The sequence below is a fragment of the Ambystoma mexicanum genome, chromosome 6p (genome assembly GCF_040938575.1).
Source record: "Ambystoma mexicanum isolate Mex_15411 chromosome 6p, UKY_AmexF1_1, whole genome shotgun sequence".
In the NCBI taxonomy this organism is placed as follows: Eukaryota; Metazoa; Chordata; class Amphibia; order Caudata; family Ambystomatidae; genus Ambystoma; species Ambystoma mexicanum.
The window spans coordinates 99,332,892-99,358,337 of NC_090935.1; the positions used below are offsets into that span (position 1 = coordinate 99,332,892).

The following is a 25,446-nucleotide window of genomic DNA, read 5'->3' on the forward strand; positions in this document are numbered from 1 at the left end:
TTATACGATATGTTCATTAGGCTGGAGTAATCAGTTACTCTGTGAAATTAATTGAATTCACTGTATGGTGCCCATTAATATAGAAACATGTTTCGCAGATCAACAGTTGGCTGCGGCATGCCGATTCACTGTCTTTATTTATTCTTCATGTAACTAAAGTTTCAGCATGGAGGTGGGTTCACACCGCACTGTGGCCAGGCCGTATCTAGGAGCCTCGACACCAAGACGAGATTTAAGGAATCAGAGAACCATGGGTGCAGGAGAGATCCCTGCTCATTCACAGTGAATGCACTCCATCAAGAAATTCAGCAGGAGCAACTAATGTAGGTTTATACAATTTAGAAGTAGTAAGGGACCTATTTGGTACAGAGTTCTCTATTTCTTCCCCTAAGAAGTACTGAACCCGTTACAGCCTACCTCAAGCCCAGTCTCTGGAAAATTGCGGGGCCATAAACCGCACAAGTACTGTCTGGAATTGCAAAAGACAGCTTAACTTTAGAAACAGATTGTCCAAATTATGGATGAAGCAATAGCCATTGTGTTAGGTATTCTAGTTACTTACCAATATAGAACTTTTGGAACTCACCAAACCTTCAGGCATTGTGTTTGGCAAACTATGTTATGCATTACGGAAAGAGGACAAAACGCAGATTCGGATATTTGATCCAAGATGGCGATCTTATGTCTGGTGACTCAAGAAGTCATTATTGGATCAAAACGTAATCCATTTAAATGTACTCCAGTCCAGCATATCATTCAAACAATCTGAAATGTGTACAGCATTAGACATAAATCAATAGATTGAGTTTTCCTCCAGGAATATCAGCATCGATGTGTCGACAAAAACAAATTACAATTTAATAACGGTGGAGAGGAAAATGTGGTTAAAAAAGAATTGGGCAAACTCTTTGGTAAAGAAGAGTTTTCCTATCATCTGGAATAGGTCTTTTCAATGACCATAGACAAACTTGTTACAATATCAAATTCATAGAAGATTGATGTCTACATATTATCTCATTTATATTTTACAATTAAGAAAACAAACCGATTTGCAAAGATGAAGAGTAAATACCTGACATTAGGAACCTAAGTGCCTCCACTACTGGCCACCTGGTACAGACGGCCGTACATGTGGAAGGAATCTACAGAGAAGCTTTCTCCACTCTTACTGGAATGGGCATAGATCCCAGGTGCCATACGAAAGGGGAATCCAATGTGCTACAGTCTAGTGCAAGGTTTACCCGTATGAGATTTAGTATAGCGTAAAAAGCCCCATTCTGCAAAACATAGTGAGGACAGCTTGATAGACATACATTGGGATATCGCAGAAAGTGGTGCCGAGGCATCGAGCAGGTAGAAGAGGGGATTTTGGCATTTGGTGTGCCATTCTATGGAATAAGGGAAGGGTCACAGGGCTCAGAATTCTCATTTTAGTAGAGGGAGAAATAGAGTTAACACCTGGACTTTCTCTATCCTCTCAATCCCTCCCCCACTGAGGGCAGTGAAGATGTAGAATGTTTATCAGCACACCAGCATGCTCGTTATGTAGCTTGCATGGCCCAGTGATTAAAAGTACTATGGCGTGCTGTACCACCGGGGGTCAAAGATCTCCAATTATGACCCTCCACTGGTACTATAATGGAGGGACTAAAAAAACAGATTTTTCCTGGGCTGAAGCAAAATCTTTGCGACCGAGGACTAGCATCACCTGCTACCAATGGACCTTATGTAGGAAGTGGTGGGTGAGTCTAGTTTCACTTGTCTGCACACTAAGCTATTGATCACTGGAACTCGGGACGAGAGCGTGCACTGCCCTTAGTTATGAGTTGCAGGTTGCAATTTTTCCTGCAACTTCTGAAGCCCAATGGAGGTTGTCACAAAGCAATGCCCCAGAAATTAAATGACATTAATCTCTATGCTAACTGGAACGGATTATGTTAGGCACATTAACTGGACTTCCTGCATCAAGGTAGGCATTTGTCAACAAACAAAAGAGGATGGCTGAAGACAAGGCATTGGTGCGTCCTTCACATGCTCCTGAGAAAGGTGTGGTGCAAGGCAATATTAATCATCTAAGGATAACAAGTCTTAAATCCCTAAAATCCAGAAAAGGGAACTAACCACAACAAAGAATTCTAGGAGAACTAAATCTCTAAAATCTGACACTTGACAGTGAAAACAAAGCTAGCCCAAATCCCTAAAATCATACCCAGCTGCATCTACCAACAGAAGCTTTCTTGCAGAACCTGTGCCGCTCAGGTCCACGCAGCATGCATCTTTCAAGTCTTATCAAGTGACATACTTGGACACTATAGAACTGCATTAGATCTTCAACCTTTGGCTCTCTAGTGGTTTTGGACTGCACGTTATATCTGCCAGGGCCAGCACAGTCAATGGTGATGGATCATGGGAATTGTAGTTCAAAATATTGGTAGTTGCACAGGTTGTGATTAGTGCCACATCCCCAAAGCACATACTTAAACTGTACAAAATCGACTAGGATGTTAGGGCATTTTATTTCATGTAGATCCATCAATTCTTGATTTTCTATTACTTTTTCTAAATGCTGGTAGTCTTGACTCAATCCACTGTTGGCAGTCCAAGTATATTTTATGTCAACCAGTGATGAAATCCATCTCCATTGTTCTCCCCACCTTTCCTTCGCCAATTGTTTTAAAATGTGCCGAGTGTGTCAATCACTTTCACCACTGAGGGCAAGACTAGTGCTTGGGCAGATCCCAAAACTACAAAGCTCTGCAGCGGGGAACTACGAATTTGCATATAAGGGCACAATGTATGGTTAAGGACACAAAATGTAAGCATGTACTGACCCTATCTGCGTCCCAAGAGCCACATCTTTAATTCTTCAATTTGATCATTGGACTGATAACTGTTTCTAAACACAATTTGCCTGGACTCAAAAAAGTTTATTCTATTCAGTTTGAAATCACAAACAATTGTTGTTTTTGCACTTGAGAACTGCACCCTTGACCATTGAGTGACTTCTTCTGAAGTCATTGTCCTGAACTCACTCCTACAATGTTACATACTGCATTTTTCATCCCTGCATCATTTTTACAATTATACTGCATAGACATTACCTTATTGTGCGCTACTGTATGTCAAATACGGTATCTTTTCACCTCACTGCTCCCATTTATAGAGCAAAGACTTGACGGCTCGCTGTGCATCCCCATGGAAGAGTTGCGCATCTAAGGCAATAGCTCTGAAGCCTCAGTGTGGCTCTGTCTTTCGTTGCCCCATATATAGGGCATAGGAAAATCCTAAGGGAGGGGAAGGCCACTGTCATTCATTCATTCATTCATTTCCGAATATGAAGGCAGGCCTCTTAGCTATACTAGATGGATCTGGGGTCACCAGCGTACAGTCCGTAGCAATGTATTATCAGTTCCTGTGGAAGTATAGTCCTATCAAACTAAATGTGGGCCAGTGGCTGCATTTATAGTGCACCTGCACAAAAAAAATTCCATAGGAGGCAAAACTTTTATTATATGTCAGAATCCCAAAAATATGAAACTGAAGAAAAGGAAAACAAATTAGTCCTTTCTAGGAACACCCTGGGGTAATATGAGAATCCAGAAGGTGTCTCACCCACTAGTACCCGGGGATCTGTCATCCAGGTGGCCAGGACACGGCCATCACTGTTGGACCCAGTTCCTGGGTGGAGCAGTGCGTGAGGATCACCCGAGTGAGGGGTCTTTGGGGAATGGGAGTGGGACAACGGATGGTGAGACACGGTATCCCCTGCCCTGTAACACCTTTGCCCCATCCTACCAGGTAGGATACTTGGGAGCTCTAGCACCCGCTCTCCCTCTTTACAACACAAGCACTTTCACACGGACAACCCGCTATGGGAGAAAACAGACTAACACCCGAGCAGGGTACCTGACGTGTCTCAATACAATGGTCAGGCGAGGTCAAGCAATTACTGACCATCACACCCACACCTGACTTCCATTAAGCTTCCCCACATGAATAAAAGGCGTAGCATGAGAACACACTGAACGAGGCAAAGCACATGAGGAAAGAGCAGTTTCGATACGGCAGCTGAACGAGAGAAGAAAGATGGCAAAACAGGAGGGGATCGCAAGGAGGGAAATTCCCTTGCCTTTCCAATAAGGAACTGTTACTTTCAAGAGCCCTCGAAATTAGAAGGCCGAAGACCAGGAAACCAGGCTGAAGAATCCTGCATTGTGTGTCAGAGATACCCGGGGCCCACCCACATCAACAAGCAAGGCGGGGAGAATCAGAAGCTGCCGTGGTACCGTCCTTGGCTCCAAGAACAAAGCAGCGTCAGTGAAAACAAAGCCGCTGGAGTAGGGGAGTGTTAGGGAGAATTCTCCAGAATGGCTAATTTCCCTTACCTACTTTGCTGGATTTCTAGGATATTGTTCACCTGGTAAGAGTGTGAGCCTTTTTTTCCCCACTCTTACATGTGTTTTTGGCTATGTGTTGTACATTCTTAGGTATTCATGGACTGAGGAGCCTCACCTACTCCATAGGCATCTTTTTACTGTGTGTCACACAGCACCTTTAGTGCAGTCACACAGGGTTGTCTTTTTCAGACTTCCCACTCTGAACTCCATTTTCAGGGACTGACTACTGTCTCCCAGAACATGTAAAGTTGCCTTTGACTTTATTAGTCTTTTTAAATTCACAGACCCAGTACAAACTATCTTCCATAGAGTACTGGAAAGGTTTAATAGTTATCCCTTTTTGTCTGTCTCTCATGGAACATTATTTTGTTCACCTTTTTTAAGATTTGGCTGGTGGCAGTGGTATCATTTTTTCTCTACCGCGGACTATGAAAATAGCCCTGGTACTGTTTTAGGCTAAGTTAGTAGCCTCGAACTTTAAACCCGCTGGACCCCTTTTATTTTATTTCGGTTCCGGTTGGGTTTATTTGCCATTTCTTTCTGTAAAGGTCTTTCTCGTGTTTTACTCTGCGTGCCAAACCCGGTTTGGTTCCTTTGTTCACCGTTCTTTGGTGGGCTTCTGGACAGAAGCCCTCCTTAGGCGCGTGAATGTCTGAGGGGACAGGATGTGAGGGAAGGGTTTGAAACTCCCTGCACAGGGTCTCCTTGAAGACCCATGTCGCACTATGTATGATTGGCTGTGGCGACTGTCCCACCAGGACAGCCACCCTGCTGTGTGATTGACAGCCAGGCTCTGTGAATGGGGGAAACTGCATAAAAAGCAGGTCTCTGGGACTTGGAATGCAGATTCGCCACTGGATCGAGAGAACTGAAGAGAAGCTGACAGAAGAGGACCTCTACCACGACTGAACCTCCCGGTGAAGCCCTGCTGGGGGTCTGAATCTCCAAACTTCGACGACAGGGAAGATCTGCAAGGAATCTTCTCCCCTTGATCTGGTGGGACCAACCAGTTCGCCAAACTGCAAGCCAGGTCTCCCTCCTCTGGTCGAATTTGCTGTGCACAGCTACAATGATCCGGATAGCCAGGAGGACCATACCCTGCTTGGGTTTTAAGGAGCGCACATTTTATTCGCCGCTTTGCTCCGCTGCTGGTTTCTTCCCTGGGCCGTGCATGATCCTCCAGTCTTCCTCCTTCTTGTCAGTCCGACAGTCGCTTCAGGAACCATGAGCCTGCAGGACCTGCCAAGAACATCTGCCTCAGCTACAGCATTCTTCGGCTCTAAAGGTACTGTGCTAACCCAGTTGTTCATTCCGTCCGACCGCAGTGAAAGTGTTTGAAATCTTCGCCAATCCGAGGGCTTGTCCTCTATTCTTTAAAGTAAATTTTCTTCCGACCAACTTCCTTTTGAACTTTTGGCAAAGACTTAACCGCGAACTACTCTGAACTGTGTGATCCTCTGCAAAGACTCTGGTACATTGACTTTGGCTCAGGCCTCTTGATTTGATTTCCTCACCATAGTAGCTTTTTCTAGCTTGCCCTGCTTACTTACTCGTTTGTGCTGCTTAATTGTGAATAACCTTGTCTTTCCCTCCCTTTTAATTTGCTAGAGTGCCATTTTGCTCACACTTCATTTTGAGCTTAACTTGTCCAGAATCTATTGGGTGTGGTGTAGTGTATTAAGAGTGTGATTTTCTGCTGCTTTACTTTAGTGAATTGTTTTACAAATGATGTGTAAATAAATATATATTCTTTTACTCAGAAACCTTGAGTCAGTGTTTGCTTTAACCATAGTAAATTGCTGTCCTTTGTGTAACTTCTGATACTGCTCACTTTACTCTCGAGATAGGTCTGGCTGCTCAGCCATCGTTACCACTTTACTGTGTAGTACAGGCTTGTACCAAAGGTGAATTTGTACTGTCACTTGTAGTCTTAATTGTATGTGGTGTTCCCAAAGGGTACTGCATATGATTCTGCCCAACAGGGAGACCAATACAAGACTGGTCTGTGTTGAAGCCAAGGTTGCAAGCTGCAACATTGTATGGCGAGCGCTGGAACGAACATTGTTAAAATGCGTGTGGTAAAAAACGCAAGTAATGTTGAACTGCTGATGAATGATTGAACTTTAAAAGCAAGATAGAATACCGTGGACAGATTGGTCCGGCACCGCGTGGGTGCTCAATCGAAGGTCTCTGGAAGGTATCCAGCTGAGAAGTGGCAGCAGTGAAAGTTAAAAAGGTTAAGAAGAGAAAAAAGGATTGTGAATCGAAGTGGTCCTGCGACGGGTCCAGCAAAATCCAGCACACAGTCGAAAATCTTCGATTTTGATGAAGTAAATAGTTTGTGTTAAAGTAGATACATTTGGTCTGAGCCCAGCGGAAGGGTTCCAGCAGTGAACAGGAAATGACCCCAGAAGTTGTATATGTGAAATCCTAAGAAGAAAGGAACTTTAATGTTTGTTGTGTTGCATCAGGCCCTCTGAAATAAGAGACTTTGAATGGCAAAGAGACTTTGGCACAGAAGGCCCTGATGTTGAGGTTTTGAACTGCATCCTCATGCTAGAGAAGCCAGAGCGTGTGCCAGGCCCGAGTGTGCCGCCTTGTCCTGTGCTGAAAACGTGGGGAAGGGAAGCCAATGGCTCGAATAGCCCTACATATCATTTATTGAACACATTTCTTTTGCATACCTTTGTTTCCCATATTATTTGTATTTAGAAGTAAGGATTGGCAATAGGTTTATTAGTATAGGCCCTTTTTATTTTGACAGGCTCGACTAGGACTGTTTTATTATTTGATGGTCGTAGCTCGCTCCCATCTTTAGATATAGGAGTAGATGGCCATTTTTCAAACCCAAATGAAGTTCAATGAACACCCTTGAACTATGATCACTTGTGTCTATCTTACTGTTAATACCATGCCTTCCTTACAGCAAGTACAAAATCTGGACAAAGGGTCAAACTGATGGACGAAAATTCATCTAATCATACAAAATAAAGCAAATGTGCACCTGCCGTATTCATTCATGTTAAATGAAAAGCTCAACATGTTAAATGAAAAGCTCAACAACATTTTTAAACTGTTAAAAGTGGCAGCAGGTAAATGTTTTAACTTGAGGGACATCCATTCTCAGTATTGATTTTAAATGACCAAGTGTAGCTTTGCGAGGGAACCTAAAAAAATTAAAATAAAGGGATACATAGTGGTGGAAGGCACATAATGTATTACAATTGTATATTTTACAGTACACTTTGTTAATAATTGGATAAAAAGTCATCCAATTTACAATATGTCCTGTAGCGGAACGCATGAAAAAATCCAACGGATGCTAGGTCACCAACAGCACAGAGGCCCATTTTCTAATGCATCTGCATGATGCCACAGTATTCACTAGCATTGCTACGGGAAAACACTTTATGATGCCTGTGCCCACAATATGTGAAAGCATTTCCACCAAATAACACAATTCATGATGCCAGTGCCCAAAATATACACAGGCACTGCCATCTTAAAACACTCCATGAAGCCTGAGCCCACAATATATGCAAGAATTGCCACCATAAAAACACACTTCAAGATGTCAGTGCCCACAATATATGAAAGCATTGCTACCGTAAAAAAAACTTCATTCCAATCTCATGCCCAAGTAAATTCTATTCCAGAGAACAAGTGGAAAGAGCACTTTTGACAAATATATGGGTATACGAGCGACGATTCATCTCACAATGTGGCTCTTACAGGAGAACCTTGGGCCCTTTATTTAGATAATAAAACTATACGTTGTTTAATCTTTTGTGGTAAAGAATTCCAGGGTGCTTGGGCCCAACGGCCTGTCCACTGAGGCCCTGAATGGTAATAGTGTTTTAGGCAAATACTTTGCTGGAAATTTTCCACAGAGTTTTAGCGAACAGAAGATCACCAAATCTTGGTCAAATTCGATAATAGTGCCTATTCACAAAAAGGGCTTCCAGGCTAATCCGTCAAATGGCAGACCTATAGCCTGCTGGACATCACTTTGAAAAACAATTTCATCATTATTATTATGAGATCTATTAACATGGGCTAAGGCAAACAGGAGGTTGAACCTTTATCAAACTGGCTTTCTGAAGGGGACTGGAACAAATACTATTGGTTTTATGCTTGGTTTACTTAAGAGGGAAGCCATGAAGAAGTCTAAACCTGTGTATAATGATTTCTCCATGGCCTTTGATGACATCGATAGGCACAGGCTTTGGTCAAAACTACAGGCATGGGGGTGTCCTATCGAGTTGCTACATATGATCATTGTTCATACGGGTGAGACTGAATAGACAAGGTCTACTTTCGGCTCTGATTCAAAGTAGGCATGGCCTTAAACAAGGCAGCGTCTTAGCTCCACTTCTTGTTAGTTAGTTTATTTTTGATATTGCCTGTGCTTTTAATGGAGTCTGCAGCTTTACTCCCCACTTGGTTGACAAATCTATTAATTAGTTTTTATATGCAGACAATATGATTTTGTTGGACTACAAACCTATAGGTCTGCAACGCTAACTCATGGGTCTGGAGGTACACACCAAGACTAATAACCTGATTATAAATGTAAATAATACTAAAGTTTTCCAACTTAGACCAGGAAATTATCATAACTTTAAATGGTTCCTGGGAAATATTGAATTGGGATGTGTCTCAATTTATATCTGGGCTTTTATCTATTTTAGAGTTTTAACCAAAACAAGTTTAGCAAAAATATAAAATTACTTCCTTAGCTGTCCAAGCTGCCCAGATGAACAAAAAAAGATGGTTATTTCTTGTTGACACCAGTTATAGAGTACTACAATAAGAAGATTGTCCCAGTGATAATTTACGGTGCAGAAAACCTTTGCGCTCGTTAGTCAAATGGGCTAAACTCAAAGGCAGTTTTTGGTGTAAAGTTTTGAAACTTCCAATGGGGGTTTAATGGACATGAATTAGGTCAATCCTCTATTGCAGTTTGTGTATTATGGAAAAAATAAACTCTTATCAAAAATTGTGCTAGCACTAGAGGATACAATCTGGTGGGAGCTGAAGCGGCTCATGGCCAACAAAAACTACTCTCCACTTAACAAATGGGTGAACCGCCGTTATGAAATTATGGCCGAGTACTTTTGAACTAATTTGCGACTCCCCACAAAAAGCAAAAAAGTAATTCTGAGTTGGATTGGATATCTACGATCCAGGCAGTCCATAAATACCTTTTGTTCTCAGGAATTTTGCTTGATGCAAGGCCATTGGGCGTCATACTGAATTACCTAATCAAGTTTCCTTTTGCTTTTTGGCATCCCAATTTCTTCGCCCACGGCTAAACCTTTCTCCAACTAGAGACATTTTGGGGGCTAGGGAAAAGTTGGAGTGTGAATCAAGAATGTGTACATTTTGTCAAACGGAGGGGACTATCGAGACCATATGTCATTTGTTACTGGAATGTCAAATTTTAAATGAACGACCGTTTTATTTTAACCGTCTCCTGGTGGATTTTAAGATACTGTCGAGTGGAATAGCATCACAACACATTATGATTTCTAGTACAAATGGCAGGTGTTTTGCAGCACTATATTTTATTAAAGAGATATTTTCTTGAGAAAACAAATGGTGATTATGTACTGTTTTTATCTGGATAATTATGCATTTGTTTTATATTTAATTGTTAATATAATGTAATTCCTTGCATGTATATTGAAAAAAGTTCTTGTTATGAACATATTTTACTTATTAAAATACATTTGCAAACATTACTTTACTTTAATTTATTTATACTGCGCATAACCAGAAAACGTCCCGGAGGCATACGGGTGCAGAGTATGACACCTAAAGACAGACAACAGAGGAAAAAAGGGACTAATACTCATTAACATCAAGCCCAACCTACCCAACCTGTCAGACTAGAGACGATGGCGAGAACATGATGACTACTTAAAAAGGTGTGCCTTAAGTTTAACTTGGCCAGGGATTCTTCACCTCCAAGCGTAGACGGGATCGAATTCCAGAGTCTGGGGGCTGTTGTGTAAAACGCACTCTTTATCAACTTTGGGCAGCTTGACTCTTGGCACAACTAGCAGGTTTCAATTGTCTGATCTCAGGTTTTTGACCGTAGGTTATTTCATGAACCTCTGTCATATTGCAGGCTAGAACTCTCCAGACATTTGTGGACTATTGTCAGCAGGCGAAATGATATCCTGGCCTCCACTGGCAAGCAGTGGCGACCCCTCCTCGCTTCTGAAATGTGGTCCTACTTTTTATCTGATAATAGCTCATATCGCACAGTTCTGTATAACCTGGGGTCTGGCAAGTTCACCTTTATTAACTCCCACCAGCAGGCTATTACATTAGTCTATTTTATAGCCTATTATAGTTCTAGAGATCGTCTTACTACTCTTAACCGTGAGATAAGGGCATGTGTGGGTTAGAAGTCTTATATAATAAGAGGAGGTAGACACAAGGTTGCTAATGTGCTTACTCATATTAAGATTTTGGTTGAGATAGATGCCAAGTGTTTTTTGTCCTTTTTTATGGGGTGTTTACATTCAGCAGTGCTGAACTCCTCATTCAGGTTCCATTCTGGTAATTCTGGTACTTGTGCCCAAAATCATGAGCTTGGTTTTTTCATTGTTCAGAGCGAGCCCATTACCCACCATCCACACTTGGATCAGTCTGAATATCTCATTAATATTGCGTGTGTCCTTGCAATAACTGCTTGAAAGAGGTATGATATACTGCACATAATCCACGTAGTTGGAGAAACCAACACCCTTACTTTGTAGCAGCTGACACAGGGGGGGCTGCAAAAATGTTATACAATGAGGGAGACAAGCAGGCTCCCTGAGGCACACCATATGGCAGAGGGACAGGGCATGCTTCTGCATCGTGACTGCAGACCTTGACCACTCGATCTTCCAGAAAGGAACGTGTCCATGCCACTGCATCATCACTTAAGTTAGCAACTTCCTTTAGCCTATGCAATAGGAGAGAGTGTTCCACCAAATCGAAGGCGGCAGCTAGATCCAAAACCATCTCTATGCTCCTGCTTGTTGGTTTTGCATCCCTTTTCAGCCTCCTCGTCACAATCCAATGGAGACTTGAATTTAAAGGGATACCTTCCATTTCTTGCCACTCCCAACATGAGTTCACGCTATCCTCATGAGTTTGATAACATTCTGGTATATTGTAGAAGTCCATATATGCCATCACTTGGAGAGCATTAGGGAGTTCCTCTTGGGAACAGGAGTCCTTGCCTCCGGGGTGGGGGGAGCTCTCCTGGTGAGGTCCCACTTGCCTCCACTCCTAAGGAGGGGGTTGTGGAGCGAGCTCACTTCCCTAGCCTCACAGGGGAGGTGGCACTCCTACCTTGGGGCGAAGGGATGTATTCCCTTAATTCGTCCCAGCGGATACATGGCTCTTTTAAATGTGTGGTTTTCCCAGTGAAGGGGGCCATTGCAAGAACAGACCGTTCTTAGGCAAAGGCGTAAAATATGTTAGTTGATGTTTGGTAACTTGTACGTGACCTAAATCAGTTTCATTTTCAGTTCTAAAAGACAGTTATAATTTGGAAAAACTCAACTAATTACGTTTAACAATATTGTCCTCTTTTGGCAGGTATGAGAAACCCCTCCCAGCTACATGTATCCAAGCCCTCTATAGTTCTTCCATTGAAATACTCAAACCCCAGTTTCACAAGGGAGAGAGTAGTTCCAGTGACATGTACAACAACACACTATTTTGTACAAGTAGACTCACCTCTTCACGAAATCCTGGAAGTCCGGTCTCCAAGAGAAGCCATCTCGCCGAATGCGGATGGTCTCCAGCAGCCCATTGTACCGAAGCTGCAGGAGGGAAGCAGATTAATGAGAGGCGGTCCTCAAGAAAAGGCAGCAGAATACATCTTGCCAAAGCACAATGTGTAGAAGTAACTGGGTTTATCATGTAGCCTGAGATTCTAGAAGATATGCAAGATACTGAAGAGTTTCCTCCCACCCTGAATTACCTGAGAAGAAGGGCGGTACTACCTCTTTATATGGAATTTCCAAAATCAGATCACACCTGGTACTTATAGACCGGGCGTTCTAGGAGAGATTGGGTCATGTGGCGTTCTTACATTGTCAAAGGCTTGCATGTGTACATGGGATTGATGTTGGTTTGGATATAGTACAATTCTGAGGAAGTAGAGTGTTGTCTGAATGTGGCAGGTGTTAGAAATAGAACAATGAATATCTCTTGGGCCTCTTAAATCATGTATTCATTATCCCACACTCAGAAACAAGGGATGTCCTGACCTTTAAACTTTAGATGGCCAGAGTTAGGCCTTTTGAGGAGTCCAGTTAGAGGGATAGACATGAGAAAGAGAGAGAGACAGCGCTGTAAAGAGATAAAAGTGAGAGAGAATATGTTGTAGGAACAAATGCAAAGAGGATCTAGCAGCTGAAAGCAAGATCCACCTTACCTGATCAAGGACCATCTTCACGTCCAGCATGCCCGGCTGCTTGTTGCCATTCGGTTTCACACACCGGATGAAGTGGGGGTTGGCAGAATACATCTTCTCCATCAGAACTGCCAGGGAGTGCTGGCAAAGGAAGACCGTGCAAAGGGGTCACTATTTGATACAGCATCTTATCTCCAAGTTCCCACTGATCCAGAGAGCATTTTAGGGACACATCCCAAATAGAAACATCCAACAAATCCCAAGAGTAGAGCAACCTTACCCGGAACTGTGCGCCCACGGACTGCTTCCTCGTGCTGTTGAATTTGTTGTCCTCCACAGGTGCAATCTAAGGAACGCACAAAAGCCCATGAGGAGCAGCAAACGAGGAAACAGACGCATTATTTTAAAGGTAGTTTCCACAACCTCCTATAGAAGTGCAGACATATGATGCTTGTTTGGTGCTTCACTTAAGTGCATAGAAGCACAGCTGAATAACAGACTACGGTAGCCTTGGGGGTTGTTGTGGGCAGAGTGGATCAGCACTGAGCTGGCATTATGATGGGCAGAGTCAACATGTATTGGAAGAAAACTCCAGGCTGGCTGCTGGAAGGTCTAAAAGGAATCCATGCAGGACTGCCTTTTAATGGGATGTGTTCTTCTACATAATCACCAGTCAGTGAAGGTAGGGTGGAACCGAAGCAAATCACAGGTCTACGGCTCTCGTCATTAAAAAGCACCATAAGAGGATTGGACACATCGCTGAGATGTCTCAGTGTCCTTGAGGCTAGTACGGCCAGGTCACCCTGGCATCAGCCAGGAGTCCACACCTGATGTGATCAGAGGTCATTGTTCTGCCACATTTCTTTCTGTTTTCACATTACCAGTCTGATTTTCCTCCCAGGTGTTTGAGACAGCGATACAACCCATCTCGTTGAGTGCAGACTCAAATATGGATCAGACAAAAACATGGCAATCCCTCCACCCTTAAGGTGGCCATGGCGGAATATGGGGTACCCGAGAGCTGCCGTAGATCACGCTTGGCTCTGTTGAATCGCACCTATATTATACTTAACTGCACCTCTCACATTCAGGTCAACTATAAACTGAGTGTGCGAGAGTTTGTGCGCGCACGCGTGTGAGGTTTTTACAAGGTCAAAATAGGGGACCAATATTATCAATGCTATGCTAGTAATTGCCACAGTTTGGAAACCTACAAACATGATGCCCAACTATGATAAAAAACAGTGTTCATGCAACTTTAAAAATATAAACACTTTGTGATTTGACAGTGAAACAGATAAACGAATATGTACAGCTGCGTTCGGTTCATTAGCCTATTATCGATACTGAATGGTCTTGGTTATTCAATAAACTAGATTGCTGTGTGCATTGACCAGGGAAGTATCTGTAATGACATTCTTCTATTACTTGAACTGGAGACCTACAAGGAACAACAGCTAAGCACCATTGATTTTAGTCTGCACTGAAAGCCTCTCTGTAAAGCTAGTGCATAGAATCATGTAATATAGCCTCAGAGAAAGGTTAGTTTGGATGTGTATGCTTCCAAAACAGAATAAAACCTGCAGAACATCCACTCAGCAATCAACCACGCAGGACACATCACCAACCTTATCAAAACACAAGACTTGGAGGTCATCTTGATTACTGAGAACTGAAGATATCCATCTCCACACACATGCTAGACGCCATCACCAGCAGCTACAGAATTCTACATTTAGATTGTCACGATGGGGGGAGGCCTCGCCGTCATTCACAGGCATCGCCTCCATCAGAGCCCCTTTCCTGCCGCTTCCTGTTCTCCCAAATGGACACAATCACTTTCAACCTTATCTACAGACCACTGTGAAGGGTCAGAAATGCGAGGCACACCACCTGATAAAGGTCATTCACAAGAAGCCATTTTATTAACTTAAAAGGTTGTGATAAACACCTTGCTTTCCCTAACCTAGCGTGGGTTTCCCTGAATACGAAACTATGACTCAAGGAAAATACTAATACAAAAGGCTATCTATCCCTCACAATTATAGATAGAACAAAAGCATTTTAGGTATTCCTATGGCTGTTCAAATTCAACACAATTATTAGAACCAAATATTCTTGTAACCAGGGTCAGATTGCCATCCTCAGGATTTAAGATGGAACTTCCAAATGAAAGTTCCAATGACTAAAGTTCACTCCAATAATCAAATTCCACTTCAGAAAGGTAACATGCACAAAGGTTTCTCCCAATAGCCAAGTTCAGCTTCAAACACAAAGTTCCTTCACTTTGGGAGGGTTTCACTTGCCGTTGTGATTGTCTTAGAATTCAACAAAGTTCATCACTCTTACAATATCAATAGGATTTCTCTTTTCTTGAGAAAGGCGACTACTACACACTTGCTTCTTTATACACAACAATGTTTTCGTCAGGGTGGTTTTACCACAGTTCATCAAACATAGTAGTGGGGTTCACACTTTCTTTCCACCACAACCTATTATCACAATGTAGTACTTCAAGGTCTTCTTCCTGGTTCACTAACCTACCAGGACAACCACTAAATATCCCTTTCCTGGTGTCCTCTCCTGCCGGGATGAACCTCCTAATACTACTACAAATCCACTGTGTTGTGGGTTACTTCAAAAAGTCAGTAAAGTCTTTTGACTTTCAACAACAATAAGATTAAAAACTTCTTCCATAAGGATTCAACACCCATTGATGCGGTTTATTCCACGGTTTAATTTTCCACACATACTTCAGGTTATATTCCTCTCCCCTTTCCACTCTTCACAAGGAGGGCCACTTCGCTGCCACCTTTGCGTTTTCATTATCACACCTATTAACTAATGATAATGTCTTTTATTCAAATTTCTCTCTCCAAGAAAGCGGTTTTGCCTTTTTTTTCCAATTACCCTTCTTTGACTTAGGCAATGCTGTTTGTTATCTGTCTTATAGTCTGCCCCCTCTTTACTTTGGCAATGCTGGTTATAGTTCTGGTTTGATATTTCCTCTGCTTTGTTTTGCCAATGGTGGTTATACTGTGGGTTTAATACTACCCCCTCTGTCCTTGGGCAATGTTAATCGCAGCCTTTCTTAAATATTGTTGTTCTTTTATTTGGGTAGTAATAGTTAAACACATTCTCCTTTCATTTCCTTTTCACGGAATCGTTAGGCCAAAAACCCTTCTTTTCATTAGTTTGTTATTAAAAAAGATTGGCAAGTGGTTAACGGTTTACAACAGAGAGCCACAGAGATATTTGTCAAAGGATAACCCACTGGGTTTTCCCTGCACAACAGCGTATCTAGCTGCCTCTTCTGCTGTTCTCTTTGGTTTAGGAGCTTCTGAGAGCTCCTGTTTTGGTCCTGTGACTCGCGCCTTCCCGAGCATGAGTCCTTGTTACTCCTCTTGCGTCCCAGTGCTAGCCAGCCACCGGAGGCACGCAAAGTGCGGAGAGCGCCTCGCTCCCACGGGGTAACCTGGAACAGGGAGCTTCCCGCTGCGTGACTTCTGCAACTTGGGCTTCTCCTTCTCATGACCGTCTCAGCGCCATCACCTGCCACAAACACAGCAGTGGTCCTGGCATCCTTGGTTCTCTGCCCCTGCTGAATACACATCCGCTTGTAGCAACTTCTACTACTGCCACTCCTCATCTCCACCTGAGAGGGATTTAAATAGTCAAAATGCCTGCTCAGGTGTGGACATTTTGGAACACCAGACTGCATATTGCAGTTCTGTGCCTCCGAGCTCCTCCACCTCGTCCTTGTCCCAATACCTATGGCATTAAAGGACTTGAAGTCCCCAACCTTCATATTTTTCTTTTCATCACATATTTCACTTTAAGTTTGACTCACTCGGTTTGTAAAACAAACCTCTATATGGGGGTCTTAAAGATACAAAGGGCTGTTTCTTGTTTTCACAATTTAAACCAAATGAAAGATTATATTTCTAAGAAGGGAGGTTATTGATGTACTGATTTTTATCCTGACCATAATGGCTTTCATTAACAACATTTTGGGTACCTTTAGAAAATGGTGTCTGACTGACAACAAGGCATTAAGTATTATGGCATCATGCATAGCTCACCCTAATGGCATCATGGAAATCTCATCCTTCAAAGAGGAGGAGTACCACCTCTCTCCTAGCGAAACCCTCCTATTCCCTTGGGGGCCTTCTCCTTCCAGGTGATCCACCCAGATAATACCAACCCAGGGTTAGGATCAGGAAGCATCAATGCTGTCTAGGTTGCCTCACTTCATAATCAATGATTGGTGGTTAGAAACAGAATGTTTCTGGGAAAGGCTAGCCTCAGGCAATGACAATTTATTGACAATGGAAGTGGTGAGATTGCTGACATTTTTTTATCTGGTTGGAATTCATTCATGACCAAGTTATTGAAATGTGTCTAATGTAACCATGCGATAATCAACGATCAACCATCTATTTCGACAATTTTGAATCACTTTATGGCTTTGATTCTATTGTAACTGAGTTGAATAATGAGATTGATAATGAGGCATTACGTACTGACCTATGTTTTAATTTGGAGTGCTATTGAGGTTTGTTCTTTTATGACAACAGATACAGTTTTTATACGTGTTTAAATGAATTGTGTTGTCTGAGTGTTTGTGAAAATTCAAATCTTTTGACTGAGACGCAATAAAAAAAAGGATCAGGAAGTATCTGCCTTTCATCACACCACCCAAGTCCAACAGCTCGTTCATTGAGACTTCACAGATTCGGTGCCCACTGCGTATGTCACACATATCATCATCGTCTTCCTCTGTGACTCGAACATCCCTGGGAACCCAGCAACAGAGGAAAATAAAGGAACATTTTCACTGCCTTCTTAATACTCTGAACCTCACACAGCACACAAAAAACCCAACTCACAGGAAAGGTAATGTTCTCAACCTCATCATCCACTCCCTGCCCACCCTCAGTCATGCTTTTTCAATCCTGCCAACTAGTCGAAACATTTGGCAATTGACATTTGCCACACCACCCCCAGTCAAGCACACCCTTCGAAAACCCAGCGAACAAGACTTACAATCATTCAGGAACTTCCGATTGGAGGATCTGATGCACAACCTCGCTAAACCCCACCTCAGATTGGCTGATATACCTTTGATGAACCGGGACAGTGACTCGCTCCTCCAAGAACTCCACAACCAACATTAAACCCTATGCCCCAGGGAAAGATCACCCTTCCGCACCCTGGTACACTCAAGAACTCACCTTCAACAAAAGAACCCTCAGAAAACAAGAGGAGACTTGGCAATAGTCCAGCAGTGGATGTGACCTCAACCTGCTCAAGGAGCTCCATACTACATATAAACGACTGATCAACACTGCCAATGCCAACTACTGCCATATTCAAAGTCAACGATGACGGCAGGGCCCACTTCAAACCAATCAAGCATTGCAACAACTCTCTGTCCAACCCACCGGTACCACAGTCCGTCGACCATCAACAATTCTCTTCAAGTTCATAATGAGCCACCAGCACAAACATCGTCATAACTGACACCAGACTACACATACCATCTCTCAAAACCACTGCTATCTGGGCAACTTTTCATCACTGCTAATCTTTTGCTGCCTTCTTGTTTGGTTTGCTGTACCTTTTTCCTACATAAGCAGCTCTCCAGCCTTTTTTCATTTGCAGTTGGTGAGCAGGGGCAAGTGGATACAAGTCAAGAGACCTAGGCCCCTGCTTAGCCATGCTCCTTCCTTTCCATTTTTAACTATCAATCAAAGAGCATCTCTGGGCCGGCAACCAAAGGGAAGGGCAGATTAAGAACAGGGACCTATGAGGATTGGAGGGACCCAGGACCAGAACCTGTGCTTCTACAACATCAGGTAAGTCCCCTCAAATAAGCATTTCACCACCTCTCTCCAACAGCCCATCGCCACCATCAACACTCATTGCCAACCACACCGTTCAGCAGCATGAATACCGCATTGCAGCAACCTCACCTGCGTCACCATAGACCCCGATCAGCACTCTAATCATCCGCCACTAAATGAACACGAGAAAGGAATATTCTGAAATAACTAGCCACGGAAATATCACCAGGAGAAGTACATTCTGAAAATATATTTCTTCGGTGCAGGTACCCAGTCTCAAAGCCATAATCCTATTAACTTCCTACACCGGCATGCCAAACTCATCACTTTAAAAAAAAAAAAGTTCTGTTTTTCCCTCAATACAGACAAAAATTGTATACAGGAGTCTCCATTACAACAAAAGACTCTTTGTCAGTGGTTTCACACAAGGTGGGAAATCCACTGCACATGCAGTAACTTATGGCCAGGTTCACCTGAACTGTGTTCTCATTTAGCGGGGAGCATAAATCAAGCCCAACATGTTTATCGTCGGAACAGGTCATTACCGCGCATCATGCTCCAGTCCCTTGTCCGGTTGACAACGCTTTTACCTCCAGAATACCCAAAGTCGATAAATTGTATACCATGTTGTAGGTAGCAATGGCAGTAATAAGTGACGTTAGCGCCCTAAACCTGGATACCCGCTGATAGTAGTACTAGGTAATACATCAGAATTATTATAAATTCTAACAATGGCTATCAATTTAGTTCTGTTGCTTAACTCTTCCCTGGAAGCTAAAATGGTCACTAAATAAGGTAGGTAAGATGGCAAGACTTTACTTTAATCGATTTGTAATGCGCACCAATGACCCAGAGGCTTAAGGGTGGAGACAAAAGTAACAGGGGCAAAACATAATAGTACAGATGACAACACAACACAATAATCAAAACCAGTACAATACATACCGGAAATATCACAGTCCTCAAATAATATAACTAAAAGCATTATCTTAACAATAGGGTCTACAGTTCTTTTCTAAACATTGCAGTCAACGTAAGGGCTCTTTAGTCAGGGGGCAGCGCAATCCATGCCTTTGGTGCAGCCGAAAACAAAACACCTTTCATGACCTGGGTCAAGGCTGGTATTTCCAGCTGGTTGACATTATTGGTCCCAAGTGTCCGACACATGATTCAGGAAGCACTACTTCACTCAAGGGTTAATCAAACACATATGGGTAATCACTAATAAGCAACCAATGCAAACTATGTCTAGCATCGAAGACATGACCTCGCCTTTTAAGGCCAGTGCTAACCCTAACCACACTTTTTTTTAATGATTTGCAGTCTTGTGCAATCTGATTTGGCTAAGCCCACCAGTAGGCTACTCCAATAATCCATTGTAGGACCCGCTATGGCCCTGTCCACCGTCTCATAATTTTCACTTGAGATGTAGGGACGTAGATACGCCAACAATTTAATATAAGCCATAGAAGAGACTAAACTATTGACTTGGGCCCACATGTTAAGATTTTGGTCCAGATGGACACTGAGCATTTTGAGTTTCTTCTGTGTCTCGATTCTACAGCCAGCCATGGACCATTGCTCATAATCTGTGCTCGATCTCCGTATTTTATTCTCAGTGCTGATCACAATCAGCTCTGTTTTTTCTTTGTTGCGCGCCAGACCATTACCCATCATCCATGTTTGAATACGTTTAGTTTTTTCATTATCAGCTTGATTCCCAGACTGAGGAACGACACATTGCGTATCATCAGATTAGAGAAGCCAGTATTATTCTCTTTTAAAAGATTAAAAAAGGGGGCCGTAAAAATATTAAATAGTTAGGGGACAAACATGACCCCTGAGGCATGCCGTAATCAAGGCGTGCTGGTTGGGCCTCTGTCTCCTTGCTGCATACTCTACACCATCGGTTGCTCAAGAATGAACCAATCCAGAGTGTGGCCTTCTCGGAGAAATAAGCAACGCCTTTTAATCTGGTGACCAGCAACGTGTGGTCAACCAGCTCAAATGCTGCAGATAGGACCAACCGTTTGCCCCTTATCCGTAGTCTGGAGTAATCTGGATTTCAAAACTAGTAATGCTGTTTCGGTACCGTGCCTTTGCCTAAAACCTGATGGCCATTTGTTTAAAAATCACATGCTCATTCAGATATGCTGAAGTCTGAATGTATGCCACCCGATCTAAACATTTTAAAAGGAACAGCATATTCGTAATAGGCCAATAGTTTGTTGGTGTGGTGGTATATAAACCTGGCTTTTTTACTAGAGGGGTGATGCAAGCATTCTTGAGAACTGCTGGCACATGATTTTCTGTAAGCGAGGCATTGAAATATTTACAGCGAGTGCTTATGAGAATGGGCGCACCACCCTTAATTACCATTGCAGGACATGCATCCCCTTTACAAATGGTCAGTTTAAGATCAGCAATCATCACTGCCAGTTTGGATTTTGTCACATGTTTAACATTAAACTGGTGGTCTTGCATAGTTTGTTCGGACCCATCTAGTCCACTACCTACCGGTCCAGTGATCTCCCTATGGACTGCAATATTCTCTTTATCCGATTGAGCTTCCCTAGCATAGCTTCCTGAATCAATGTACACCAAGCAGCGTCTTTAATAGGGATCTCATCTTCGTCCTCACAAGCATCTTCCAGTTCTCTCAATATCTTAAAAGGTTCTTTAGATTCAGAATGTGCATTCACAATCCTATCATCAAACATACCTTTTTTTTGCTGCTATAACTGCTAATTTAAACTCGTTAGCCGCCACCTTGTAGAGCTCCTTCTTGTAGGTGTCCTGCGAGGATCTCCAGGCACAGAAGCACTTAGTTTCCTTTGCTCTGAGGTTTTTGAAGATCCGGGGAAAGCCAAGCCCTTGCCTTTTCACTCACAGCAACATATTTGGTCCCGAGGGGTGCCAAGTGTCAGTGGCTTCCTGAATTGCCTGTGCATAGACATTAACAATATCATCACTGACTTAAGTTCATTGATTTTATGAATCATAGGAAGTAGCCAAGGCTCCAGAGTGTGTGGAGTCCATCATTTCAGAGTCCTAGAGATTGTACTAATCTTTTTTATAGCTTTGGTCTTGATAGCCTTTTCACAGGCTACTGTGAAGTGTACAAGCCAGGACCCCCAAGTCTGTTATTTCGACGTAATGCAGAGCTGCCCACTCTACGGTACTTCCCATTGTGTGCGTGGGGGACTATCAGTTGCTGAAAACCCAAATTGTATAGAGTCCTCTTAAATATTGGCTATAGGATCAAAGCTGTTGTCTAACCAGAAATTAAAATCTCCTAGGACAGTTTTCTTAGTATTCGGTTTGAGACAAGGTAGAAGGATATTACAGAGATGCATTGGAAATTCAGGCACAGAAACGGGAGGTCTATAGACCAGAAACATGTTAAACGTCGTTTCAGTATCTGTCCTAATTTGTATCTGTATAATTGAATTCCCTTCAATAGCTGGTACTTCAAGTTTGGATTTCATTATAAAGGCAACCCCCGCCTCACACCTCTACCCTCATGTCTATCCTGACAAAAAATACCATAGCCACGTGAAATAGCCAACGCTGGGGTAGGTCCGGCTGCAGCAGGTCTCAGTCAGTGCACAGATGTCAACATCCTGATTGGTTATATATGTTGCAACATCTAGCGTGTGCTTTAATAGGGCCCGCATGTTCAATTATAGTATTTTAAGACCTGTATCATATACTGTCTTAACACAGCGGTCACTACCCTCAGATGATGTGTGCAATTGCAATCTGTTACCTATATCGCTCAAGACTGTCTGGTCTTGCTCCTCTTTGGGGAGGACTATCTCCAGGTGAGCCTCTATGCCAAGGAATGCTCAAGCAGGAATGGGTGGTAATCCTAAATGTTAATATGCACCCCTTTCCATACACCCTGCTTTATAGGACACACCCACACTGTCGGAGTCCTAAGTAATGGGATGTGACTTTTTCTGTTATTCGATCTGGCCTAGGAGGGTAGCCTTCGAGGCTTATGTTTCTGGGTCCTGTTCACAGTGGAGAAGGGGCTTATTCTTGGCTACAGGTGAACCGTGTGTTTCCTCAATACATTAAAGACAACCATCTGCAGCCTGATGTTCTGGAGTGCTTTAAGGATAGTGTTGGGCCGCTTCAGTTGTGTTGGAGGTTAACTGTTAGGTTGATTTGCAAACATATGCAGAAGCGTTTTGTAGAAGGTGTGCATTCTTGTGTAGCTCTTTAAATTCTCTGTACCCTGATAAAAATAGAGCTTGTCATGGGGGTGTGGTACTGCATCCTGGCGGTGTCAGTGGGGATGAGCATGGCACCCATTAGCACCGAGTTCCTGCCTTACACTGCAACTCAAACACGGTGGAAGGTAAGACAAGGAGAAGACCGTGCCAAAGGATGGGACATTCTGGGTTTCCGGCCAATGCCAATAGTTTGCTTACAGGGACATCCATTTGTTGACTTCCATAATTGGCTCATCTTTTGGAAGGCACTGCAGGCAGTTCTGGATCCCACACTAGAGGGACGGACTTATACAGCACAAGGAATCTATGAAAGCTTCACCCTGAAAATCAATGGATGACCCTCGTACAGAGACAGGTTTGTGATATATGGCATTTATAATGCGCCTATAAACAAGTGTTTCAAGCCGCGACGAGGCAAGCGAGGGGGAACTAAGGGAAGACAGAGACAACGATTTTACTAGGCCAAGTGAAATTGAGATCGTGCAAGTGCAGGAGAGGGGAAAAGAAAAAGTGCCAGGGTCAAGGGGGAGGGGGCAGTGCAGTACGTGGATCAACAGCAAAAGAATAATAGAATAAATGAAGACAATAGGTAAAAAGTGCAGCCAGTTTGTGGCAAGTGCAGGGTGAGTGCAGACGTCAAGTGTCAGGAGCTGGTGGGGACTGTAGGGACACAGAAACAGCCCCCATGTGCAGGGGTTGCCTGGGAGGCAGTGCATGTGTGCAGCTGCCAGTCGAGGGGACCTGGGCCCGAGATCAGACGGTAGCCAAGTGATCAGTACAGTTTCGGTCAGCAGTTCATGAGAGGAGAGGAGGAGGAGAGAAAGCAGAAGCAAATAGGAAGGTCTTGAGGTGCTTCCGGAACCGGAGATGGTTCTTCTCAAGTTTCAGGGAGGCTGTTCCAGAGGGAGGCCCCACCCGCAGAAAGATCTACCACCAACTCATTGCTTGGAGAAGCAACTGATCCTGAGGGAGTTGGAGAAGGATGCGCAAAGAGCTCGAGAAGGAATATATTTAGGAAGAAAGTTGAAGGTATAGAGGCCCCAGAAGACCTTGTAGACAAAGCAGAGGGTTTTGAACTTTATCCTCACAGCCACTGGGAGCTAGTGCAGAGATTTCAGTCCTGGAGAGATAAGGTCCCTGGGCTTGAGGCCAAGGACAAGCCTTGCAGTCCTGTTCTGGATGAGTTGCAGAGGGCGGAGAGCAGAAGCAGGATTTCGGAAGAGGCTGTTGCAGTACTCCATTAACTCCCTGATGCCACTCTTCTGTTGCTTTTAGGTCAACATGGAATATGAGGGGGCTTGAAAGCCTTCAGGTCTGGGATTCCACAATCACCACAGGTAGAGATGTAATCGATACAGCATCTCCGGTCAATACTATTTCCAAATCATGTATGTTGGTGCACTGCGACATAGGCATGACATTGGCATCAGATTTACCTTAGCATGATGGTGTGGCATCAGGGTCCCAGTTCTGGAGATGGTAGCTATGGAAAAGCAGAAGAGAACAATAAGCACTGAGACAAGGACATCCTTCAGGAATCCTGCAGCTGGTGATCAGCCCCCCCCCACCCCACCCCACCTCTCACCTGCATGTCCCACTACCCTTGTTTGAGTCAATGAGGAGGTCATTACATTTACTGAAATAAACAAAGCTACAATGGCAAGAGGACAGGGATTGTATGGGCGGTGGACAGCAGCTCAACGACTGGCCTGAGCACACGCTGTGTGAAGTGTTGCATGTGGGCTGGGGCAGCAACGGGGTGAAAGAGCAGCAGCAAATGGGTGAAGTGGAACACAGGAAGCAGAACCAGGGCTTTATAGAAACATGAGGCTCAAACATTGGATGGGTAACACCAATAGAGCGTTGGCGCTGCATGTCTCGTTTCCCCGGATCCCCGGCCTGGAAAAACTAGGATCAAGTAGACACAGGACGTTTGCCACGGCAAACAGAAAGGGGCAACGTGGGAGCTCTTCTGGCCTCGCTATGCGCCGTCATTGGTGTCATGCAGCTAAGGTATGGGTGTGGGGTTGTGTTGGACCCGGAGGGGAGGAGAGTAAATAGCCTTAATTCAAACTCTAAGGTACAAGCATACGCTGCTCAATACAGGTGGTCTTTCACCGGTGGTAGCTCCTCTCAGATCAATGGTCTGGCCATGGCTGCCTGGACGTTCTCGTGGCCTACTAGGAGATTTAAGGGGATTACTAAAGGTTGGATCATATTGGTTTGAGGAGGAGAGCTGCTGGGAGGTATTGGCACTGAATGGGAGTGGAGTTTATGTGGGGTTTAACCTTATAATATGGCTTACATAGAGCGATGTCACGGTCAAGGCAGATGCAATGAGATTGTGGAGGCCGTGAATTAGAGAGCCACCCTTCAGGGAGTGCTGTCATAGGTTACCTGTAAAGAGCACGCTCAGTAACGGTGTAACACTGTTGATGAAGAGCCCACGGATGTTGCCCGGGAGGGTGTCCCGGTTTTTCTCCAGGAATCCACTGGCTGTGTACTGCACCTGGACAAACAGTAGGACATGACCAAGT

At 43.6% G+C, this 25,446-nt stretch overlaps 1 protein-coding gene across 2 annotated transcripts in view; it reads right to left on the reverse strand.

The window, feature by feature from the left end:
• Window positions 1–25,446, reverse strand: part of LOC138511235 (myosin-IIIb-like) — a 686,303-nt gene that overhangs the window by 120,614 nt on the left and 540,243 nt on the right. For both annotated transcript variants that reach the window (XM_069626778.1, XM_069626777.1), the window contains exons 15-19: window positions 25,307–25,418; window positions 24,346–24,392; window positions 13,103–13,168; window positions 12,844–12,963; window positions 12,141–12,226 (exon numbers count right to left, since the gene is read on the reverse strand). In XM_069626778.1, the coding sequence (XP_069482879.1) occupies window positions 12,141–12,226; window positions 12,844–12,963; window positions 13,103–13,168; window positions 24,346–24,392; window positions 25,307–25,418 (431 nt within the window). The remainder of the gene's footprint in view (window positions 1–12,140; window positions 12,227–12,843; window positions 12,964–13,102; window positions 13,169–24,345; window positions 24,393–25,306; window positions 25,419–25,446) is intronic.